The sequence below is a fragment of the Sinocyclocheilus rhinocerous genome, unplaced genomic scaffold (assembly GCF_001515625.1).
Source record: "Sinocyclocheilus rhinocerous isolate Xijiao unplaced genomic scaffold, SAMN03320098_v1.1 scaffold42, whole genome shotgun sequence".
Classification (NCBI taxonomy): domain Eukaryota; kingdom Metazoa; phylum Chordata; class Actinopteri; order Cypriniformes; family Cyprinidae; genus Sinocyclocheilus; species Sinocyclocheilus rhinocerous.
In genome coordinates, this window is record NW_015627390.1 from 461,583 (window position 1) to 482,326 (window position 20,744).

The 20,744-nt window shown below is 34.8% G+C and overlaps 1 protein-coding gene across 1 annotated transcript in view; it reads left to right on the top strand.

Annotated features, from left to right (window-relative positions):
• Nucleotides 1-20,189, top strand: part of LOC107727877 (uncharacterized protein C5orf42-like) — a 37,247-nt gene extending 17,058 nt beyond the window's left edge. Inside the window, 15 exon segments of the mRNA XM_016537917.1 lie at nt 673-822; nt 1,953-2,201; nt 2,595-3,256; nt 4,159-4,340; nt 4,423-4,503; nt 4,578-4,742; nt 7,403-7,550; nt 9,874-9,989; nt 11,121-11,338; nt 12,073-12,237; nt 13,125-13,243; nt 14,838-15,687; nt 18,036-18,157; nt 19,820-19,944; nt 20,095-20,189. Of these exon segments, the coding sequence (XP_016393403.1) occupies nt 673-822; nt 1,953-2,201; nt 2,595-3,256; nt 4,159-4,340; nt 4,423-4,503; nt 4,578-4,742; nt 7,403-7,550; nt 9,874-9,989; nt 11,121-11,338; nt 12,073-12,237; nt 13,125-13,243; nt 14,838-15,687; nt 18,036-18,157; nt 19,820-19,944; nt 20,095-20,189 (3,447 nt within the window).
• Nucleotides 20,190-20,744: the final 555 nt, after the last annotated feature.

Here is a 20,744-nt window from a genome sequence, read left to right on the forward strand (position 1 = left end):
AGATGCTTTAAAAAAAAAAATCTCAAAAGTCAAGGTAATTCAAAATGACTGAAGGTAAAACACCAGTAGACTATTATTAACTATAAATGTTCTGTAAAAACAATGAACAGCAGCTTTCAGTCTGTCACTGTGATGCAAACATGAAATATCAGACATGCAGTAGTAGTTCTTTACAGGTTTTTAATTCAATTGCGCTGCTTTTCCATTGTTTTTCTGTGTAAACATGGACGTGTTTGACTGTTGCGCTCGTGTCTCTTGCATGAAACGACAGTCTAAAAACACACCGCTCAAGTTAAAAGAAGTTCACTCCCATCTTCTTGCATGTTTTCCTCTTCCACTGCCACGTCACATCTTTATTAATACAAAAGCACATTCTGTGTGATATGAGTGCGTCACACATGAGCGGTTAATCACGTGCGCCGACGTGCGGCTGGATCGTTCTTTTCTCTTTACTGTTATCACCGGCATATTGTCAAAGTGTCTAATTCTAACGTTTGGTAATATTTCTGTTCAAAATCACAATTCCTTGATTTCTAAAAAATAAAATCGTGGTAAAACATTAAATTCGAATTAATCGATAAAATCTGAAAAATCACCCAGGCCCCTAGTTCCTCTTTGTGTTGTGTTTTATTGCTGTAATGATGGGTGACAAGTTTCTTCTCTGTGTTTCAGCCTCAGTTCAGGTCCAGACTGGAGTCCATGCCCACTCTGACGTTCACAGGAAGTCTTCAGCCTCTTAAAGAGAAAGAAACGCTTCTGTCTACTCTACCTCTGTACCTGCAGGATACAGCAGACCTCACACAATATACTGAGAGAACTCAGGTCAGCCAATGTGACAGCAAAAAATGCCAAAAAACTAATTATGGTTAAAAAGACAACATGCCAGGCTATATTTTTTATAATATCATAAATATTTCTTTTTAATTAAAATGTTTTTATTTTATTTTAATAATTGTATTAGTTACAAAGTTTATAATTAATTTAACATAAATGAAATACAATTTATTTTTCAGTGATTACACTTTTTTTTATGTAGCATTGTTGTTCTTTTCCTAATCTTTGTCTTCTTTTAATCAACACTCTTACATCTGTATTCATTTTTTCCTCCTCCAACACATTTTTCAGATTTTTTGATATCTTTTAACTGTTTATAAATAACAATTAAATTGTTTTTAATTTAATTTGTTAATTAAATGTTTTTAATTAATTTGTTTAAAAATCTATTTAATTAAATTAAAAATTAAAAAAATTAATATTTACACATTTATTAAAAATAACTTTTATAAATAATTACACGTTAAAATAAAATTACTTGTAAATTTTATATTTAAAGGTAATTTTTTACTATTTTTATATTTAAATACTTTTTATAATGTTTTAGTGATTAAATGTATATATATATATATATTTGTTTTAAAAAGTTTGTTATAATCTAAATATAAAATGCTTTTTGTGACAGACAAAATAGCATTATTATACTTTTAACTGCATATACATTTTTTTTTTACAAATACACACTGTTTTTGCAATAACACAATAGCATAAATCATTTTTAATTAAATTAAATTTTTATTTTACGTTATAATTGTAATAATTACACAAAGTTTATAATTAATTTTAATTTTTTGCTTTTATATTTTTTGAAGAACTATTTTATAAATATTGACACATTTAATAAAATTATTTAAAATAACTTTTACAAATAATTGTAACAAATAAAAACAAATTTTTATTTAAAATTTGCAGTGATTAAATATACATTTGAATATATATAGATTTAATATCTATCTTTTATTTACACACACACAAACATATAAATTTATTTATTTATGTATAATACATTATATATACATTACTCCATGGTCTGTCTGAATACTGGATTCTGATTGGCTGGCAGGTATGCAGTAAAACCGTTTAATGCACAGGTAGTTTTAAGTCAGTTTAATGATGAGGAAGACCATGATTCTGATGAAGGTCCGTATACCTGCTCACGCACAGAAGACGGAGGCAAGCTGGAGTTTGCGTCTATGTTTGACACTCTTCACGCTCAGACACAGTCACACCCAGAGCCGTCGTCCTCGGGTCTGCAGGAGGATCTGGACAGGGTTCACAGGAGCCTCACGAGAGCCTGGGCTCTGGGCGTTTCTCTGGGCGGCTCCGTCCAGCAGAGAGAGCGTCTCCTCAGGTACACCTTGCTCTGTGTCTCTCGCCTATTAATGCGCTGCTTTAATTGATGCACACAAACCAATACATGTCGCTCGCACACACACACACACACACACAGAGAGAGAGAGAGAGCTCCCACCATGATGCGCTTTCATGACAGCACACTAAAACACGAACAAGGACAGAATTTACTATAGATTTCTATAAAGTTCTCATTATAATGCTATGTTTATAGCAGATTTGTGTTATATTTTCATAGAGGTTGGAGATCACAGATTTCTTAAAAAATCTTGTTTTTTAAGAAAACAAGCAGTTAGTAAATGAATAGAGTGCAAGTCTAAAAGGGGCGTTTTTATTTTTAAATTTTTTTAAAGAATTGAATTAGAATAGAGAATAACTATATATATATATATATATATATATATATATATGAAGGTCCGTATACCTGCTCACGCACAGAAGACGGAGGCAAGCTGGAGTTTGCGTCTATGTTTGACACTCTTCACGCTCAGACACAGTCACACCCAGAGCCGTCGTCCTCGGGTCTGCAGGAGGATCTGGACAGGGTTCACAGGAGCCTCACGAGAGCCTGGGCTCTGGGCGTTTCTCTGGGCGGCTCCGTCCAGCAGAGAGAGCGTCTCCTCAGGTACACCTTGCTCTGTGTCTCTCGCCTCGTGAACCTCCTGCGGGTCAGAGACTCCGCCGGCAGGAAGAGCAGGAGCGCGTGGGTCACTCACGCCCTTCACACCCTCGGGACGCTGCTGTCCTTTCTCCCGTGGGACGCCGAACGCACCGCAGGCCGCGGCTGTCTGGGCATCACTGTAGAGCTCACTAGATGTTTCGTGGACATGTTTCTCCCGCTTTCCTCCTCCGATTTAACACTTTCCTCCCAGAACTTCAGCGCAGCGCTCGTCGTCCTTCAGCGAGCGTCTCAGAGTGTGGATCGGACCTACAGCCTCCCGCCGAGAGCAGTGCATCATGGGAAGGACGGCCAGCTGACATATTCCTCTGACATGTTTTCTGTCCCACTGTTACAAGACGACGTTGATGCTGATGCCGAGACAGGAGCACAAACAGCACCTTCTAACAGGTACATTTTGGTGTACTTGAGTAGTAAGATTTTCCTAACTAGTGCTTTTTTTCAATCATCACTAGTTCTGCTCACAGTGATGTGATCAAATCCATGATACAAAGTATTAAACTGCAGCGTTAATGATTCCTCGGATATCATATAATAGGAACCACCCAGAACACCCTAGCAACTTACTAAAACAACTCAGAGCATCTTAGCAACCACACAGCAACACCCTAGCAACTTCATAGCAACATACTAAAACAACTCAGAGCATCTTAGCAACCACACAGCAACACCCTAGCAACTTCATAGCAACCTACTAAAACAACTCAGAGCATCTTAGCAACCACACAGCAACACCCTAGCAACCAACCACATCACACTTGCATCATGGCAAGCACCACTCACAAAATTATTAGTTAGTTAATAATGTATTATTTTAATTAATTCATTTTAATTAGTTTATTTGCTCTGAATTGAATTAATATTTTTAATTAATTCATTTTAAATATTTTATCTATTTCCATTAATTAATTAGTATTTAATATTGTATTTGCATTTATTTATTTAAATTTATTTCCATTTAGTTGTTTTGAGTAAATAATTGTTTTAATTATTTATTTTAATTAATTTAAATGTATTATTTAATCTTTTATTATTTTATTTATTCCCATTTATTTATAATTTTAATTACATTAAAAATACATTTAAAGTTTTATTATTCATTTCCAGTTTTTTAATAATCAAATAATTCATATTTATTTATTTTAATTAATTAATGTAAATTTATTTATTTAAAATGTATTTTCCGTTATTTCCATTTATTTATTTTTTTATTTATTTTAATTGATTTATTTATGTATTTTAAATGTGAGAGAGCACTTTCTGCATGGCCTGATGTCTCTTGCGTTTTTCAGATTGGTGGTTATCTGGCGTGAGGTGTACAAAAGGGCTGTGCGGTACCGGGAGGAATTACGTCACCGCAGAGGCGTAAAAAACGAGCTCGAGAAGATGTCAGTAATTATGCCTCAAATCCAGCAAGCTTTACAGTCAGCTGGAGACCGTCTTGAGGAGAGCCACACACTGCGTAGTTTCAGCGGTGAGCATGAGCAGCCAAAACAGAAGCATCTTTTATTACCATGATGTTATAATAATGTGTTGCTGTTGTTGTCCATCCGCAGGTGAACAGCACTTTATTTTCGGAGAATATACGGAGAGCGTTCAGGTTTGGAGGACTCAGCTGAGGGCAGAGAGACAGAGAGGTCAGTCTGTTTTCAGTCAAACGCTGCTGTTAAATGTCAGGCGTCACTCACTTTATCCGTCCTGCGCCTCACAGTCGGACCGATGACGTGTTACCTGGAGACCCGCTGCTGTCTGGCTCTTCTCTACACGCTGCTCTTCCAGTATCGACTGCGAGATGCTCAAGGTCTGTGTGACCGTCTGGCACGCCAGTTACAGACACAAGCAGGACGACAGGAAGAGGAAACGCAAGGAGAAGCTGGTAGGAAGTATATTATTACTTCAGTTAACTGGCCAAGTGGACACAATTTCAAAATGGACAAATATTAGTCAGATTAACCCTATAAAAGCGAAATTTATGATTTAGTTTTAGTCATAGTCTTTGGACTAAAATGCCATTTAGTTTGTCACATTTTAGTCATCTGAACTGTTTTAGTCCTAGTCGACTGAATATCATAAGACTTTAGTAGATTTAAATGATTTAAAATTTCCAGAGAAACCATCTGGTAATATCAACAATATAGACACGGATTAGCTGCTTTGACACATAACATGTCTTTATCTCAAAATTAAATAAAACCACTTCTCTTAAAGAAACAAGAACATGGTCCTCTTTTGAAATACCAATGATTATATGTGACCCTGCAGCACAAAAGCTTAAGTCTTAAGTCGCTGGGGTATATTTGTAGCAATAGCCAACAATACATTGTATGGGTCAAAATTATACATTTCTCTTTTATGCCAAAAATCATTAGGATATTAAGTAAAGATCATGTTCCATGAAGATATTTTGTAATGTGCAAAGCGGTTCATCTTTTATATCATGAAAGTTTGGCCAAATATGTGACCCTGGAGCACAAAAGCAGTCTTAAAGGTTTATTCTACCAAACTTTAAAGATGATTTTCTCAATATTTAGATTTTTTTGCACCCTCAGATTCCAGATTTTCAAAATATTGTCCTATCCTAACAAACCATACATCAATGGAAAGCTTATTTATTCAGCTTTCAGATGATGCATAAATCTCAATTTTGAAAAATTGACGCTTATGACTGGTTTTGTGCTCCAGGGTCACATATAATACACGTTCTTTATAACAACTTGCATACAGCATCCTTCATTCTTTCAAGCAGACATATTTATTTATATGAATTAAAATTAGATTAATCCTTATTAGGGCTACTAATGTGATTCATTCGAGAGCAGTGAGTGATTTTCTCTTTTTCTTTTGTTGATCCATTAGTAATAAGGACACAGACAACAGCAACTAAATTAGTCTGCTGTCCCTTTAAAACTGAATGCACATGTATTCAATATACTGGTACACACATCCGATATTTCTCTGCACAGGTTAAGACATAACCGGGTGTGTTTGCGTGAATGCTCGTCAAAACAGACAGTTTGAGATCCTTTTGTGTGCATTTCTCCGTTAAGACTTGAGAGAGAACTGAATTCAGTAATCGTGTGCTGTTTGAGAGGCTGTGTGTAAAACCGGACCGAATTAAGTGCTCTTTCGCGTCATCACGCTTTTCAAATTTATCCATATGTCTGCTCTTTCTTACTCCCAGACGTTGACATTTCTTACGTTTTATGAGACGTGCAGCAAGTGTATGCAAACTTATTATCAGAGAGTTACGGTTTTAGTTTTAGGTTTTAGTTCTGACTGGATCTCTGTCCAAACGTCCATCCCTATAATCTTTTCGTCTAATGTCTAAAAATTTCGTCAACGAAATTAACACTGCATCTGAATATGCCTACTTCTGAACTATATAGTATGCAAAAAACAGTACATGAAAATAGTAGTATGACCAAATTCATATTATTTTATATATATATATATAAACACTTCAAACTTGAAAAATGAACTTAATACATGTATTAAGTTAATTTTTCAAGTTTAAAGTGTTTTATTAATGTGTTTTTGAGATTTCCTAAATAAACACCAGTAAAATCTATTTAAATTGTATTTACAAACTCACCACACACAGTAATGGACAATAATTGTAATATGCTGAAAGTGTATTTTCTGAAAAATAGGACACTTTGCACTTGAAGATGATACAGAGGACAGATTACAGAATATGCAAACAAAATATGTAAAAATAATATTTTTTTAGCTTAAGATTTTATAGGGCTGATCGTTTTGGCCAAGATCACCAAAATGGAGACCTAAACTGAGACTTGTTATAGCACTTGCATATTATTGCTCTTTTGTTAGTTTTGATTGCTTTGTCCTCATGTGTAAGTCACTTTGGATAAAAGCGTCTGCTAAATGTAAAATCTAAATCAAAATCAAATAAAAATGTATAATTTTGACCCATACAATGTATTGTTGGCTATTGCTACAAATATACCCCAGCGACTTAAGACTGCTTTTGTGCTCCAGGGTCACATATTATAACCTATATATGCACTACCTTTCATTAGTTTTGAGACGGTAAGGTTTTTTAACGGTCACAAAGGCAGCGTTTATTTGATCAATACAGTAAAGTCAATAATGTTGTGAAATATTATTACATTTAAAATAGCTGTTTTCTGTGTTATATTTTTTCTGTTTTCTAACCCTAACCCTTCAGAAATCATTCTAATATGCTGATTTGCTGCTCGAGAAACATATCTGATTATTATCAATGTTGAAAACTGCTGAATGTTTTTGTGGAAACTGTGATACATTTTATTTTTCAGGATTCACAGATGAATAGAAAAGTTCAAAAGAGCAGCATTTATTTGAAATAGAAATCTTTTGTAACATTATAAATGTCTTTACTGTCACTTTTGATCAATTGAATGCATCCTTGATGAATAAATGTATTTATTTTTAATAGTGATCCCACATTTTGAACAATAGTGTATTGCTAGATTGCTGTTGTAAATAAGGCTATATGATTGTGGTGTGAGGTCAGTAAGAGATTTCTCCCTGTAGATGAGGGTCCGGTGGGGCGTGAAGCGGCCTGTGCTGTGGTTCAGTCTCTGGGCAGGTTTATGGCTGCGTACTTCACCAACCGGCCGCTGTGCATTCTCCCGCCACACAACATCGACGTGCTGCCGCCTCTTCACTTACCACACGGTGAGTTTGTTAGGATCGGACAATATTTGGCTGAGATACAACTATATTTGAAAATCTGGAATCTGAGGGTGCAAAAAAATCGAAATATTGAGAAAACCATCTTTAAAGTTGTCCAAATTAAGTTCGTAGCAATGCATATTATTAACCAAAAATTAAGTTTTGATATATTTACGGTGGAAAATTTACAAAATATCTTCATGGAACATGATCTTTACTTAATATCCTAATGATTTTTGGCATAAAAGAAAAATGTATAATTTTGACCCATACAATGTATTGTTGGCTATTGCTACAAATATACCCCAGCGACTTAAGACTGCTTTTGTGCTCCAGGGTCACAAATGTTCATGAGATGATAACTGGATGAGAGTTTCTGAACTAACGCAATAATGCAATGATGTAATGTGGTCATATTACATAGTTAACTGATGCAAAAAATAAAACTATTATTTATTTATTTGTATTTTAAATAAAAAATATTTTAAATACGTTTTTAAATACTTTAGGGCTGTCAGTCGATTAAAATGTTTAATCGAATTAATTACGCGCTGTGGCGATTAATTAAATCTAATTAATTACAAAGTATATTTGGTTGTGAAAATAACCACAAAATAATATTTAAAGCTATTATTGAGTTAAATGAGAACGTATCAAGTAGATATTACAAATAGTAGCTTTAGAAATAAATATTTTATGTCATTCAACAAACATAACATAAAACTTATATAAATGCTGAAAAAACCTAAAAACTAGTAAATATGACGAAGCAAAAAACTTTTATTAATAAGATATTAAACTTACTAAAACTTCAAATTAAAATAACATTAATACTGAAAATATAAAAATAAAATCTTTTTAAAGTTTAAATTTATATATATATATATATATATAATTCTAAATTAACACTGAAATATGAATATTAGATGAAAAATAAACTATTTTAAGTAGTTGCCAAGCAGCAACTAATTCTGATTTTCATTTAAGTTTTTAAGTTCACGTTGTCGTAAAGCAATTAAATTGCTAAAACTAAAAATGAAATCAATTAAAGCTAAATTAAATATAAAAAATAATAAAATGATAAAAATATATAATAAAATTACTAAAAACTAAAATTAATAGTAAAACTGAAAATGCAAATAAATACTGATAGCGCGCGCGCGCACAGGTGAGACCTGAACAGCACACGTTGATATCTGTGTTTAAACTAAACTCATGTAAGCTTTGCCAGTTTAAACATTTGAGAGCCAGTCTCAGCCAGAGGACCTGAACTTACTTACAGTGTCTTAAAGTGACAGCACTTTCTTAATATTAATCATAGACCTACCTAAAAAAAACTGAAAATCACTGTTTATTTTATTTGTATCTTTACTCTTTTGTATTTATTTGTGCTGTTGCTTGTAGTTAGATAGATTTATTATTTTCTTTATTTTTATTTGACAGTATAGTTTTTCCCTAAACATAGCACATACTATGCGTTTCACGGACTAGCGTTTCACGGTAGTTTCTGGCAACATACGGCAATGGACGCCGCGGTTACTATAGTTACTACATCTCACAATAAACAGATATGTATACATATCTATGACAATAAACAGAACATAATGAAATACAAACCTAACCAACTAAAAACAGACAAACATTAAAAAAACATGAGCGCTGCCTGTTTCTGCGCTACTTTGTGTACAGTCGTTACCGAGGAAACCGCTTTGTTTCTGCAGTGAAAGCGCCCCCTGCTGACCAATGACGGAAAATTTTATAATTAAGGCAAATTATATTTATATTGTTATTTAATTAATGTAATAATTGATTAATAATAACTATTGTTTAAATTGATATCATAATTGATACAAATGTATATAAAACTTTTTGTTTTGTGAAAACCTGTAAGTTATGCTTTTTACGGTCATTTTACAGTTTAATATGTTACCATAGTCATTGCCCTACTGCGCTCATATGATATTTTATTTGTGCAATGTCTTAAGTCTTACATTTGAGTTTAAAAATCCTGCAGATACTGAGTTTAAGATGACTTAAGGGAGCTCTTTTGGTCCCTTACATTTATTAAGGTGAAATGGTTACTAAGGACTTTGTAGCAATACTTAAGGGAACACTTAAATAATTAAGGGGAATGCTTAATGGCAGCCTTAAGGTTCCTTAAGTTGACCCTTAGGTTTTTTTCTTGCAACCCAAGTTTCACTAAGGGCTCCCTTAACTTTATAACTAAGGGATTTCTTAGCATAAGGGCTTTCATGCAACCGGGCCCTGCTACATTGTCGCTTCAGATGCTGCAGTGATGTTTTCATATCTCTCACTTTTCGGTCCTCCAGCCTGCGTTGGAGAGAGCTGCAGCTTCCCACCGAGCTGAAGCCTGCAGAGATATTCCAGGATCAGCTGGAGATGCTACTGGGCCGAACGGCTGGGTCTGAAGGAGATGCTAACACAGGTGAAAATGCGGTATTTATAATCAGGGGTAAATTATGAGATCTAGACCCTATAATTAAATCAAAACATAAGATTTACCACAGTTTTAATTCTGCACATTACACGAGGAACATCTCCAGGCATCTCAGGAGGTACTAAAATTAGTTAGGGGGCTGTTTTCACCTTTACTAGGTTCCATTAGCATCAGAGTTGCACGGTTCATAAACAAATCTTGAGTACTGTTATTAATTATCACATTATAGTTTTATACATCACAACCTTTTCTTTTTATTTTATTTTCTGGAATTAAGTTTAGTGGTGTTAGATTGTATCATTAGCTGACTTACTGAAATGTCTGTAAAAACGCTTCCTGAAAGTCATTGTAGAATTCACTCACACTGTATATAATATAATATAATGTAATGTAATTAATATAATATAATATATTATAATATATAATGTAATATAATATAATATCATTTCATTTCATATAATTTAATTTCATATAATATAATATAAAAGGCAATGTAATATAAAATATAATAATATAATATAATATATTATAATATATAATGTAATATAATATAATATCATTTCATTTCATATAATTTAATTTCATATAATATAATATAAAAGGCAATGTAATATATAATATATATTACGTGTTGTTACTGTTATCTAAAACCAGTATATAAATAAAATTAAAATTACTACAAAAATATAAAAAAAATACAATATTTAATCAAAATAAATATAAAATAAGATACTTCATATAATATAATAAGATTTTTTAGAACGGAAATTAGAAATGTTGCCTTGGCAACTAACCGAAATAAGTACTAAAGTACTAAAAAGACTAAAACTAAAGCTGAAGCCAAATGAAATTAAAGCTAAATACTATAAACTACTGGGATCAGTAAGATTTTTAATGTTTTTAAAGAAGTCTATTCAGCTTTGCATCACAGGAATAAATTATCTAATATATAAAAAAACTAATAAAAATGACAAAGCACATAAAATGAAAACTGAAAATGTAAAAATAAAAGCTATTTCAAAATATGAATTAATAGTATATAAATAATAGTAAAATGACACTGAAAATGAAATATAATCAGTCTACAGCTAATATGCTGTTTGTTTGTTGCTCCTTTAGGCACAGTGGGTGTCGAGGACGTGGATCTGGTTCAGGTCTCTGTGCAGGAGATCCTGAAGGCGTCTGTCATGGCGGAGGTGGACGTCATCTCTCAGCCTCTAACACGACTTCTGGACGCAGCCAAAGAGCGAGCGATGTCACTTCCTGCTCTGGTTCCTCCTGCGTTCTACCTGCCTGCTCCTCCTCTGTACTGTCCACAGCCTTCACCGAACACACAGGTGAATCACACACAAGCCCGGTTTCCATCCTAAGTTGCGAATTTAACTTATGTGCAAAATTGGAATATTGCATAAAACATTTGCAACCGTGTCAGAGAACAAAATCGTCACTTCCTGATAAACTGGCACTATATTTCACTAGGAAAAGTAGGAGAAGCCACTGAATATAATAGTTCTCAAATATAATAAATTACTTGCGCTTCGAGTGAGCAGACGAAACACAATAAATGCGCTCTTGCTTTTTGAGGTGAATGCCTGCTGTTTGGGAACGCAGTCGTGGTAGACCGTTCTGAGAGGCAATATATATATATAAATATTTATTTCTATATACAGAAATACTTTGATGACAGACTTTGCTCGGCCATGACAACAGTTCAGATGCTGTGCAACAAAATCGGTCCGCTGGTTAGTCAGATTTTGCCGTCCCATAGCGCAAAGTCACATGTATTTTTTGAACGCTCATGCGGGAATTATTTGCAAAATGCATTATTATCCCATTATTCGCATTAACCCTTTATCACAAGTCAAAAACCACCTCAAGCGAGCGTAAAAACTTTTTTGCGAATTAAGGGATTTCTTTTCGAAATTTGGCATTTCCATCACTCGTTTCTGATGCGATACTTCAAAATGCGCATAAAAAGAGGGTGATGGAAACATAGCTACAGAGACGCCCGACCGTCACGTCTGTCTCTGTCGCGTCTATCTTATCTTCAGCTGTGTGTCCATCTCCTCAGGACTCTGTGAGAGATGCAGCTCTGGTTCTGGAGAGGGAGTCTCGCTGCCAGGTTTCTGGGCTGGTTCAGAAGGTTCTGATGCTCTTCAGAGCGGCACACAGCTCTCGGCCCGCGGCGCAGTGGTACATCAGCAACCTGCATCGCTGCAGACACCTACTGCACAAGGTGTGTTTCCCATGTGTCCACCTCACAATTACTTACCTAATTACCCAGCAGTTACTTGGACATGTACCGTTATAATGTCTCAGTATTCTCTGGGTGTCAGTAACCTTTATCTAACCAGGTTAAATGTAAAGGTTACTTACTAACTAGCTATGTTAGCAGTTACTTGGACATGTACCGTTATAATGTTTCCATATTCTCTGGGTGTCAGTAACCTTTATCTAACCAGGTTAAATATAAAGGTTACTTACTAACTAGCTATGTTAGCAGTTACTTGGACATGTACCAACATATTAGCAGTTACTTGGAAATATGCTGTTACATAATGCCTTAGTATTGTTTGGGAGTTAGTAACCTTTATCTAGCCAGGTCAAATATAAAGGTTACTAACTAACCAACAATCAAGTACCATTGTAATGTCTTAGAATTCTTTGGGAGCTAGTTAGTACTGTTTGGATTTAGTACTAGTTAATACTAGTTTGGATGTTGTTTTAAGAATCTTACTGATACTCTCTGTTGGTAGATCCAGAAGAAAGAGTCCAAACACTTTTGTCCAAAAATGAGTTAACGTTGATTTATTCAGGCTAAAATAAAGGTTACTAACTATCTAACTACCTAACATGTTAGCAGTTACTTGGACATGTACCATTATAATGTCTTAGTATTGTTTGGGAGTTAGTAAACGTTATTAAACAACCAGGTTAAATATAAAGGTTACTAATTAAATAAACAACTCACCAGCTAACTAACTAGTTTTTTAACTTCTTTTTTTCTCTTTTTTTTTGAAAAAGTACCATTGGAATGCCTTAGAATTCCTATTTGGATTTAGTACTAGTTAGTAGTAGTTTGGATATTTTTTTAAGAATCTCATTGATATTTTCTGTTGGTAGATCTGGAAGAAAGCGTCTGAACCCAAAGCAGAATTGGTTCCTGATGGACTGCGGAAATTCTCCACTAATCGTGGGTTCTTCCAATCAGGGCCCAGCAAAGACATGGATAGTGTCACTACGCAAATCATAAGTATGCTTACTCTATTTAGCTTTTTTTGCAAATATTATGTGAAACAGTATGCATGTGTTGTATGCTGCACATTTGGGCAAATGTAGCAGGTCATCCACACTGTAAAAATTATTTTTAGTTTCTGAGTGAAAATTGTTTCAAAGTAAATCCTGTACAAAATGTTTTAATAAACATGTTAGTAGTTTTTTTTGTATTTTTTTTTTATATTTAGTGTTTAGAATTCTTGAAGAGTTAGTTAGTAACCTTTATTTAACCAGGTTAAAAACAAAGGCTACTTACTAACTAAATTGTTAGTAGTTTTTTAGGACATGTACCATTGTTCTTACGAAGTTAGTAACCTTGATTTTACCAGGTTAAAAGTAAAGATTACTATCTGTCTAATTGACATTATCTAATAAACATTATTACTAGGCAAGTTACAATGTCACATGTTTTGGACATGTACCATTGTAATGTTTTAGTATTCTTTGAAATTTTGTTTGTAACCTTTATTTAACCAGGTTAAAATATACGTAACTAACTAACTTTTTTTGTTTGTTTTTTACATGTAACATTGTTATTTTTTTTATTTTTTGGTAGTTAGTAACATTTATTTAACTAGGTTAAAATAAAGGTTACTAACTAACTAAATAATTAAATAACTAACATGTTAGTACTGTTCTGCACATGTACCATTATAATGTTTTTGTTTGAGAGTTAGTAAGTAGCCATTATTTAACCAGGTTAAAATAAAGGTTACTAACTAACTTGTTAGTAGTTTTTTGGACATGTACCATTGTTATATTTTACAATTCTTTGGTAGTTAGTTAGTAACATTTTTTTAAACTAGGTTAAAATAAAGGTTACTAACTTACTGACTGACTAACTAACTAACATGTTAGTTGTTTTTCAGACATGTACAATTGTAATATTTTAGTATTCTTTGGGAGTTAGTTAGTAACCTTTATTTAACCAGACTAAAATAAAGGTTACTAACTAAATAAATAAGTAATTAAATAACTGACTAACATGTTAGTAGTCTTCTGCACATGTACCATTGTAATGGTTTTTGTATTCTTTGAGAGTTAGTAACCTTTATTTAACCAGGTTAAAATAAAGGTAACTAACTAACATGTTAGTAGTTTTTTGGACTTGTACCATTGTAATATCTTAGTATTCTTTGGGAGTTAGTAACCTTTATTTAAACAGGTTATAAAGGTTACTATCTAACTAACATGTTAGCAGTTTCTTGTTTATGGTTCTTAGTATTCTTTGGGAGTTGGTAACCAGGTTAAAAATAAAGATTACTATCTGTATAACTAACATTATATAATACACATAGTAGTTTTCTGGACATGTACTATTGTAATATTTTAGTATTCTTTTGGAGTTATTTAGTAACCTTTATTTAACCAGGTAGATTTTTTTTCAGTGCAAGTATTTTGTACTGAACATATCAAATTTATGTTCTATTCCCAGTATGCATAGTGCATACTTCAAACATAGTTTGAGTAGTAGGCCATTCTGAACTTGTTTTGAATGGCTTGAGCTAATTAATGTGTGAATATGGTAAACTTACGGTAAACTCTTTCTTGTGTTTGTAGTTCTAAGACAGCAAAATTTCTGGATGCACCTGAGAAATCAACACAAGAAAGAAAAGGAGATAAAAGATCAGGCACAGTGGAACCCAAAGCACCAGACTCGACTGTACCCACAGTGGGAACCTGGGAGTTTGAGCTGGAGGATGAGGAGTACACGCTCTTTCTAGATTTGTTCCTCAGCTACATGCTGGGAAAAGACAGACTGGACGCTGAGGAGTCAGAGCTGCCTTTACTGAGTGCTTTCTCACAACAGCTCCGTACTAGAGAGCTGCACTCGGTGACCTTTGACATGCTGACCACTCTCAAACGCCGTCAGAAGGATCGGAAACGAAGTGCGCAGTTACCCCTCTTCCATGCCGGTCACTGCTTCCAAACTCTCCCGGTTACTCCCAGACCTCCGTCATCCATCGGGCCGGTTCAGTCCGACACTCATTCTACGTCACCATGGGCTCTTCCTGGACTCCATACTGGGAAACATCAAGGTCTTTTTGCCCTTCGTCGACATGCTACCTTAATGTCCAAAGACGTTAAAGTAAATTCGATTGGCACAGATGTCGAGTCAACAGGCTTTAAGATCCTCTCTCAGGCTGAATTAGATATTCAGATGGAGCTGGACTCCTCTCTCGAGGCCCGGTTTCCTCAGCTGGCCCGGCTGCTGGAGTGGATGATGCGCTGGGCCGACAGGCGGGTTCTGCTCTCTCAGCCAATCAGAAAGACCTCAGAGGGCTCCGGTGATTCGGTGGTCATCAGGGTCAACGCCTCGACCCCTGCAGTGCTGACAGCGCTGGAGCTGCTAAAGCGGAGGTACAGCGCCGCCCTGCTGGGAGAAAACTCAAATCACTCCCATACTAAGGTAAGGATGCATTTTGAGATGTAGTGATTTAAATGAAGCTGTTATTCCATATTCTCACAAATTCAGAATAGATGGGGTGTCATGTGCCTGTTTAAATTTTAATGGGTCAGCAGTGTCAGTGCAAAGTCATTCAAAGACAAAAACTATTTAAAAATGGTAGAAGCGTAAGACAGGTTAGTCTGGTTGCAAAGTTTTTGATAACCGTGCAACAGGACCTGTGTTCTGATCCCGATCTAACATTATTTTTTGTGAAGGAACAAAATAAAAGTTATTAGTGGATCATGATGGAACGGCATGATTCAAGCAATTTTGATGGAAATACCCATGCAAAATAAATAAATAAATAAAGATAAATAAATAAAATAATAATAATAATTATTATTATTAATAATACTTAATATTATTTATTTATTTATTTTGCATGGGTATTTCCATCAAAATTGCTTGAATCATGCCGTTCCATCATGATCCACTAATAACTTTTATTTTGTTCCTTCACAAAAAATAATGTTAGATCGGGATCAGAACACAGGTCCTGTTGCACGGTTATCAAAAACTTTGCAACCAGACTAACCTGTCTTACGCTTCTACCATTTTTAAATAGTTTTTGTCTTTGAATGACTTTGCACTGACACTGCTGACCCATTAAAATTTAAACAGGCACATGACACCCCATCTATTCTGAATTTGTGAGAATATGGAATAACAGCTTCATTTAAATCACTACATCTCAAAATGCATCCTTACCTTAGTATGGGAGTGATTTGAGTTTTCTCCCAGCAGGGCGGCGCTGTACCTCCGCTTTAGCAGCTCCAGCGCTGTCAGCACTGCAGGGGTCGAGGCGTTGACCCTGATGACCACCGAATCACCGGAGCCCTCTGAGGTCTTTCTGATTGGCTGAGAGAGCAGAACCCGCCTGTCGGCCCAGCGCATCATCCACTCCAGCAGCCGGGCCAGCTGAGGAAACCGGGCCTCGAGAGAGGAGTCCAGCTCCATCTGAACATCTAATTCAGCCTGAGAGAGGATCTTAAAGCCTGTTGACTCGACGTCTGTGCCAATCGAATTTACTTTAACGTCTTTGGACATTAAGGTAGCATGTCGACGAAGGGCAAAAAGACCTTGATGTTTCCCAGTATGGAGTCCAGGAAGAGCCCATGGTGACGTAGAATGAGTGTCGGACTGAACCGGCCCGATGGATGACGGCGGTCTGGGAGTAACCGGGAGAGTTTGGAAGCAGTGACCGGCATGGAAGAGGGGTAACTGCGCACTTCGTTTCCGATCCTTCTGACGGCGTTTGAGAGTGGTCAGCATGTCAAAGGTCACCGAGTGCAGCTCTCTAGTACGGAGCTGTTGTGAGAAAGCACTCAGTAAAGGCAGCTCTGACTCCTCAGCGTCCAGTCTGTCTTTTCCCAGCATGTAGCTGAGGAACAAATCTAGAAAGAGCGTGTACTCCTTAATACTTAATATGAATAAATATATATTTTTATATTTCTATTTTTTTGTTATTTGTATATGATTTTTGTCAGTATTTTATATATGTGTGTGTGTGTGTGTGTGTTTATACATACATACATACTAGAGGTCGACCGATGTATCGGTTTTGCCGATTAATCTGCACCGATAGTTGATTGCTGGAACTATCGGTTATCGACAAAAATCCATGCCGATAGTTTTCCAGGTTGCGTCCATTGCTGGAGCGGCTGAGTTTAAGAATATTTTAAATTAGCTTTCAATTTTTATATTATTAGTTTTCATTTTAGTCAGTTTATGTGCGTTTGTCATTTATTTATTTATTACTGTTTTTAAATATTGCTATGTAGGTTTCATTTCTTTTATTACAGTTCTGTTTTAGTTCTACTTAAGTTGTAGTTTTTATTTTATTTCCAATTAGTAAATTTGAGTACTTTTTTCAGTTAGTTGCCAAGGCAAAATTTTGACTTTGTTTTTCATGTAATGTTTATATTCCAGAATGATATTAATTAACAAATGACTGTTTTTAATAGTTTTAGTTTAACAATAACAACCCTGATCAACATGCAGTGACACGCTGACATAGCAAGTGTTTAGTCATGAACTCAGATTTTTCCCTTAATGAAATCCAGTCACAGCGGTCACATGGAGTGCTCACCGGAAGCACATTTATGATGCATGCTAATGCCGTGATCTCTCTCGAGTGACCACTTATGATCAGATCACCTGAGATGGACCTCAGGGGAGACGTATAGTCAGTATTTTAGTTCATAGGGCTTCAGCTGTCAGAAACCCCCAGATCACGACACCACAGGGACTTCAGCAGAAATGTGAAACAGACTCTGAACTCTCTGCGTTACTCTCCTGCGCTCCACCAGGGGGAGGAGTCTATCGCTCAGCCAATCACAGGCTGGAGGCGGGACAGAGAAAGCAGTGTGGACACGGGTTACCCGGGGTCAGCAGGGACGCCCATCACACTCCCGGAGCTGGAGGTCCAAGAGTGAGTCCACAGCACACATCTGCTGAAAACATGACTGACAAACACTCCTTATGATGCTTTCACAAACAAAGAAAAAAAGACCTCAAACTGACGGTCTAGAGAAGTATGTGCATATGAAAACACATGTGAGCTACAAAACAGTGTGCAAAGAGTAAATCAAAAGCATTTTTCAGGACATTAGCAATCACAACCAGTTTGAACACTTCAACTCCTTATTGTTAATTCGGAATATTTTCCATATGCACTATAAAAAAAATTTTTCAGTGTTTAGTTTTTTTTTTATAAAAAGTTTTTTTTTTATAAATAAAACAGATTATTTTTCTACCTCAGATTTCACATTTAATTCCGTGTGTTACTTGTTGTTTCTTGTTATTATTTGTGAAATTTGCAAATTGTGAAATCTCTCTCCTTCCCTCTCTATAGAAAAATGTTCACTTTTTATAGAAAATGTTTCACTTTTACACATTAATTTATATTAAAAAAATATATATATTTAAAAAATATAATACAAAAAATATAAATATAAAAAATATAATAAAATATAAAAATATATATAATAATTAAAAAAAATAATATAAAACTTTTTTCCGATGTTATATATAAAATTTTTTTTTCCGATGTTATATATAAACATAAGTCAATAGATTTTTTTTGTCTATATTTTTTTTTCTGTCTCATATCAACATCTGTGTTATTTTAGAATTATTTGTATACTATTATAATTTTTGCTAATATTTTAAAATAGCTTTTAATTTTTTTATATTTTCAGTTTTTGTTTTTCTTTTTAATAATTTTTTTTATGTGCCTTTGTCATTTTTATTAGTGTTGTAAACTTTTTGTTTTTAAATTTTACCAAAATAAATACCAAATTGTTTCTACACCAGTGGTGTGTTACTAAAGCAATAAGCCCCAAGAAGCCGTGGTTTACAGTGAATTTATAACAGCTAAGGGGCGTTGTTAGACGCGAAGCGGAGTGCCTAAAACCCCCTTAGCTGTTATAAATTCACTGTAAACCACAGCTTCACTGGGCTTATTGCTTTAAAAAAATGGTTATTCCATATACGTAGTAAGGTTGTTTATAACAGCTAAGGGGCGTTGTTAGACGCGAAGCGGAGTGCCTAAAACCCCCTTAGCTGTTATAAATTCACTGTAAACCACAGCTTCACTGGGCTTATTGCTTTAAAAAAATGGTTATTCCATATACGTAGTAAGGTTGTAATAAAGTGTAATGATATAAATAAAAACAGTATTCTTCCACCAAACAATGTAGTTCCTCAGAAACAGTTGTGGTTGCAACAAAGTGGTTGCCGAGCAACACACAAACGTAAACAAAGGTGTATGTTACTTTGTAGAGTAATTTGCAACAGCTTCGAACGCGGCTCAGCCAATCAGAATCAAGCACCGGAACTCTTCGTTTTATAAAATAATGGAAATGGAATTCTGCGAATGATGTTGTAACAAAAGCATGTGACACAAATGAAAACTCTTATATTTAAGCATTTCGATTGAGTTAAATGTGTCCAGTACACATTTGTCCAATCGAGTCAAAGCTTTTGAAGATGTCAAAAGCAATTACACAAAGCAAACAAGTAATTGAAGGCAACTAGATAGTTCACAAATAGAAGTGCAGTTTTAACAATGTTGTGTGATGTTTGTTCTCAGTGCGCATGAATCCGAGGATCAGACGGATGATCAGCTGTCTGAACGTGAGGACACCGTGATCTCTGATGAACAGAAGAACATCAGTGAGACCCGAGACATCAGACAGACATCTGCAGCTACAGACGGTCAGATTCCTCGACACTAAACCTGACACACATATTCATGCCTTTTCTGTTTGATTAACAAATAATGTCATTATTCATCAAATTATGAATTCTAATTATTATTCATGTTAATTAAAACCGTATTCTTGTTCATAGTAGTTTTGTTTACAGATGAGAGCAGCGCCGCTGATGTCACCGAGGCATCATGGGCCAATCAGAGCAGAGCTCACAGAGATCAGGTGACTAATGATTTCATACATCACTGATAGTTCGTTTGTTTTGAATGTTTTGAGGTCAAGTACTGTTCAAAAAGACGTGGTTACACAGATCAATTGCATCGTTCATTCAGTCTAATGACACTAAGCTGTAAAGTTAAACGTTGTATATTGGAACGTCTGTACATAACTATACTGTTTGTTGTTTCTTATAATCACTTCCTGTTTCACATCATGAATATTTATACTTAAATCAACTTAAATGTACTTAAATCAGTACCTCAAAATCTAAATTTATACTTCATATTTGTACTTAAATCCATATTTATTTAATGTATTTTTTATGTATGTGTGTATGTATTTATACTTTTTTAATAATACATTGTAGTGGTCGACCGATATTAGTTTTTTGACAGCCGATGCCAATATCTTGGAAAGCAGGGTGGCCGGTAGCCGATGGCCGATATAATTTTATTTATTTTAATTAATATTTAAGAAATTTTAAACGATAGGTCTTCCGGGCAAAAAGTGTAGTTTTTAAACTATATTTAAACTTCATACTCTAACATAAAAGGTCTTTAAAGTTGTGTTTTGGGCCATTATGCT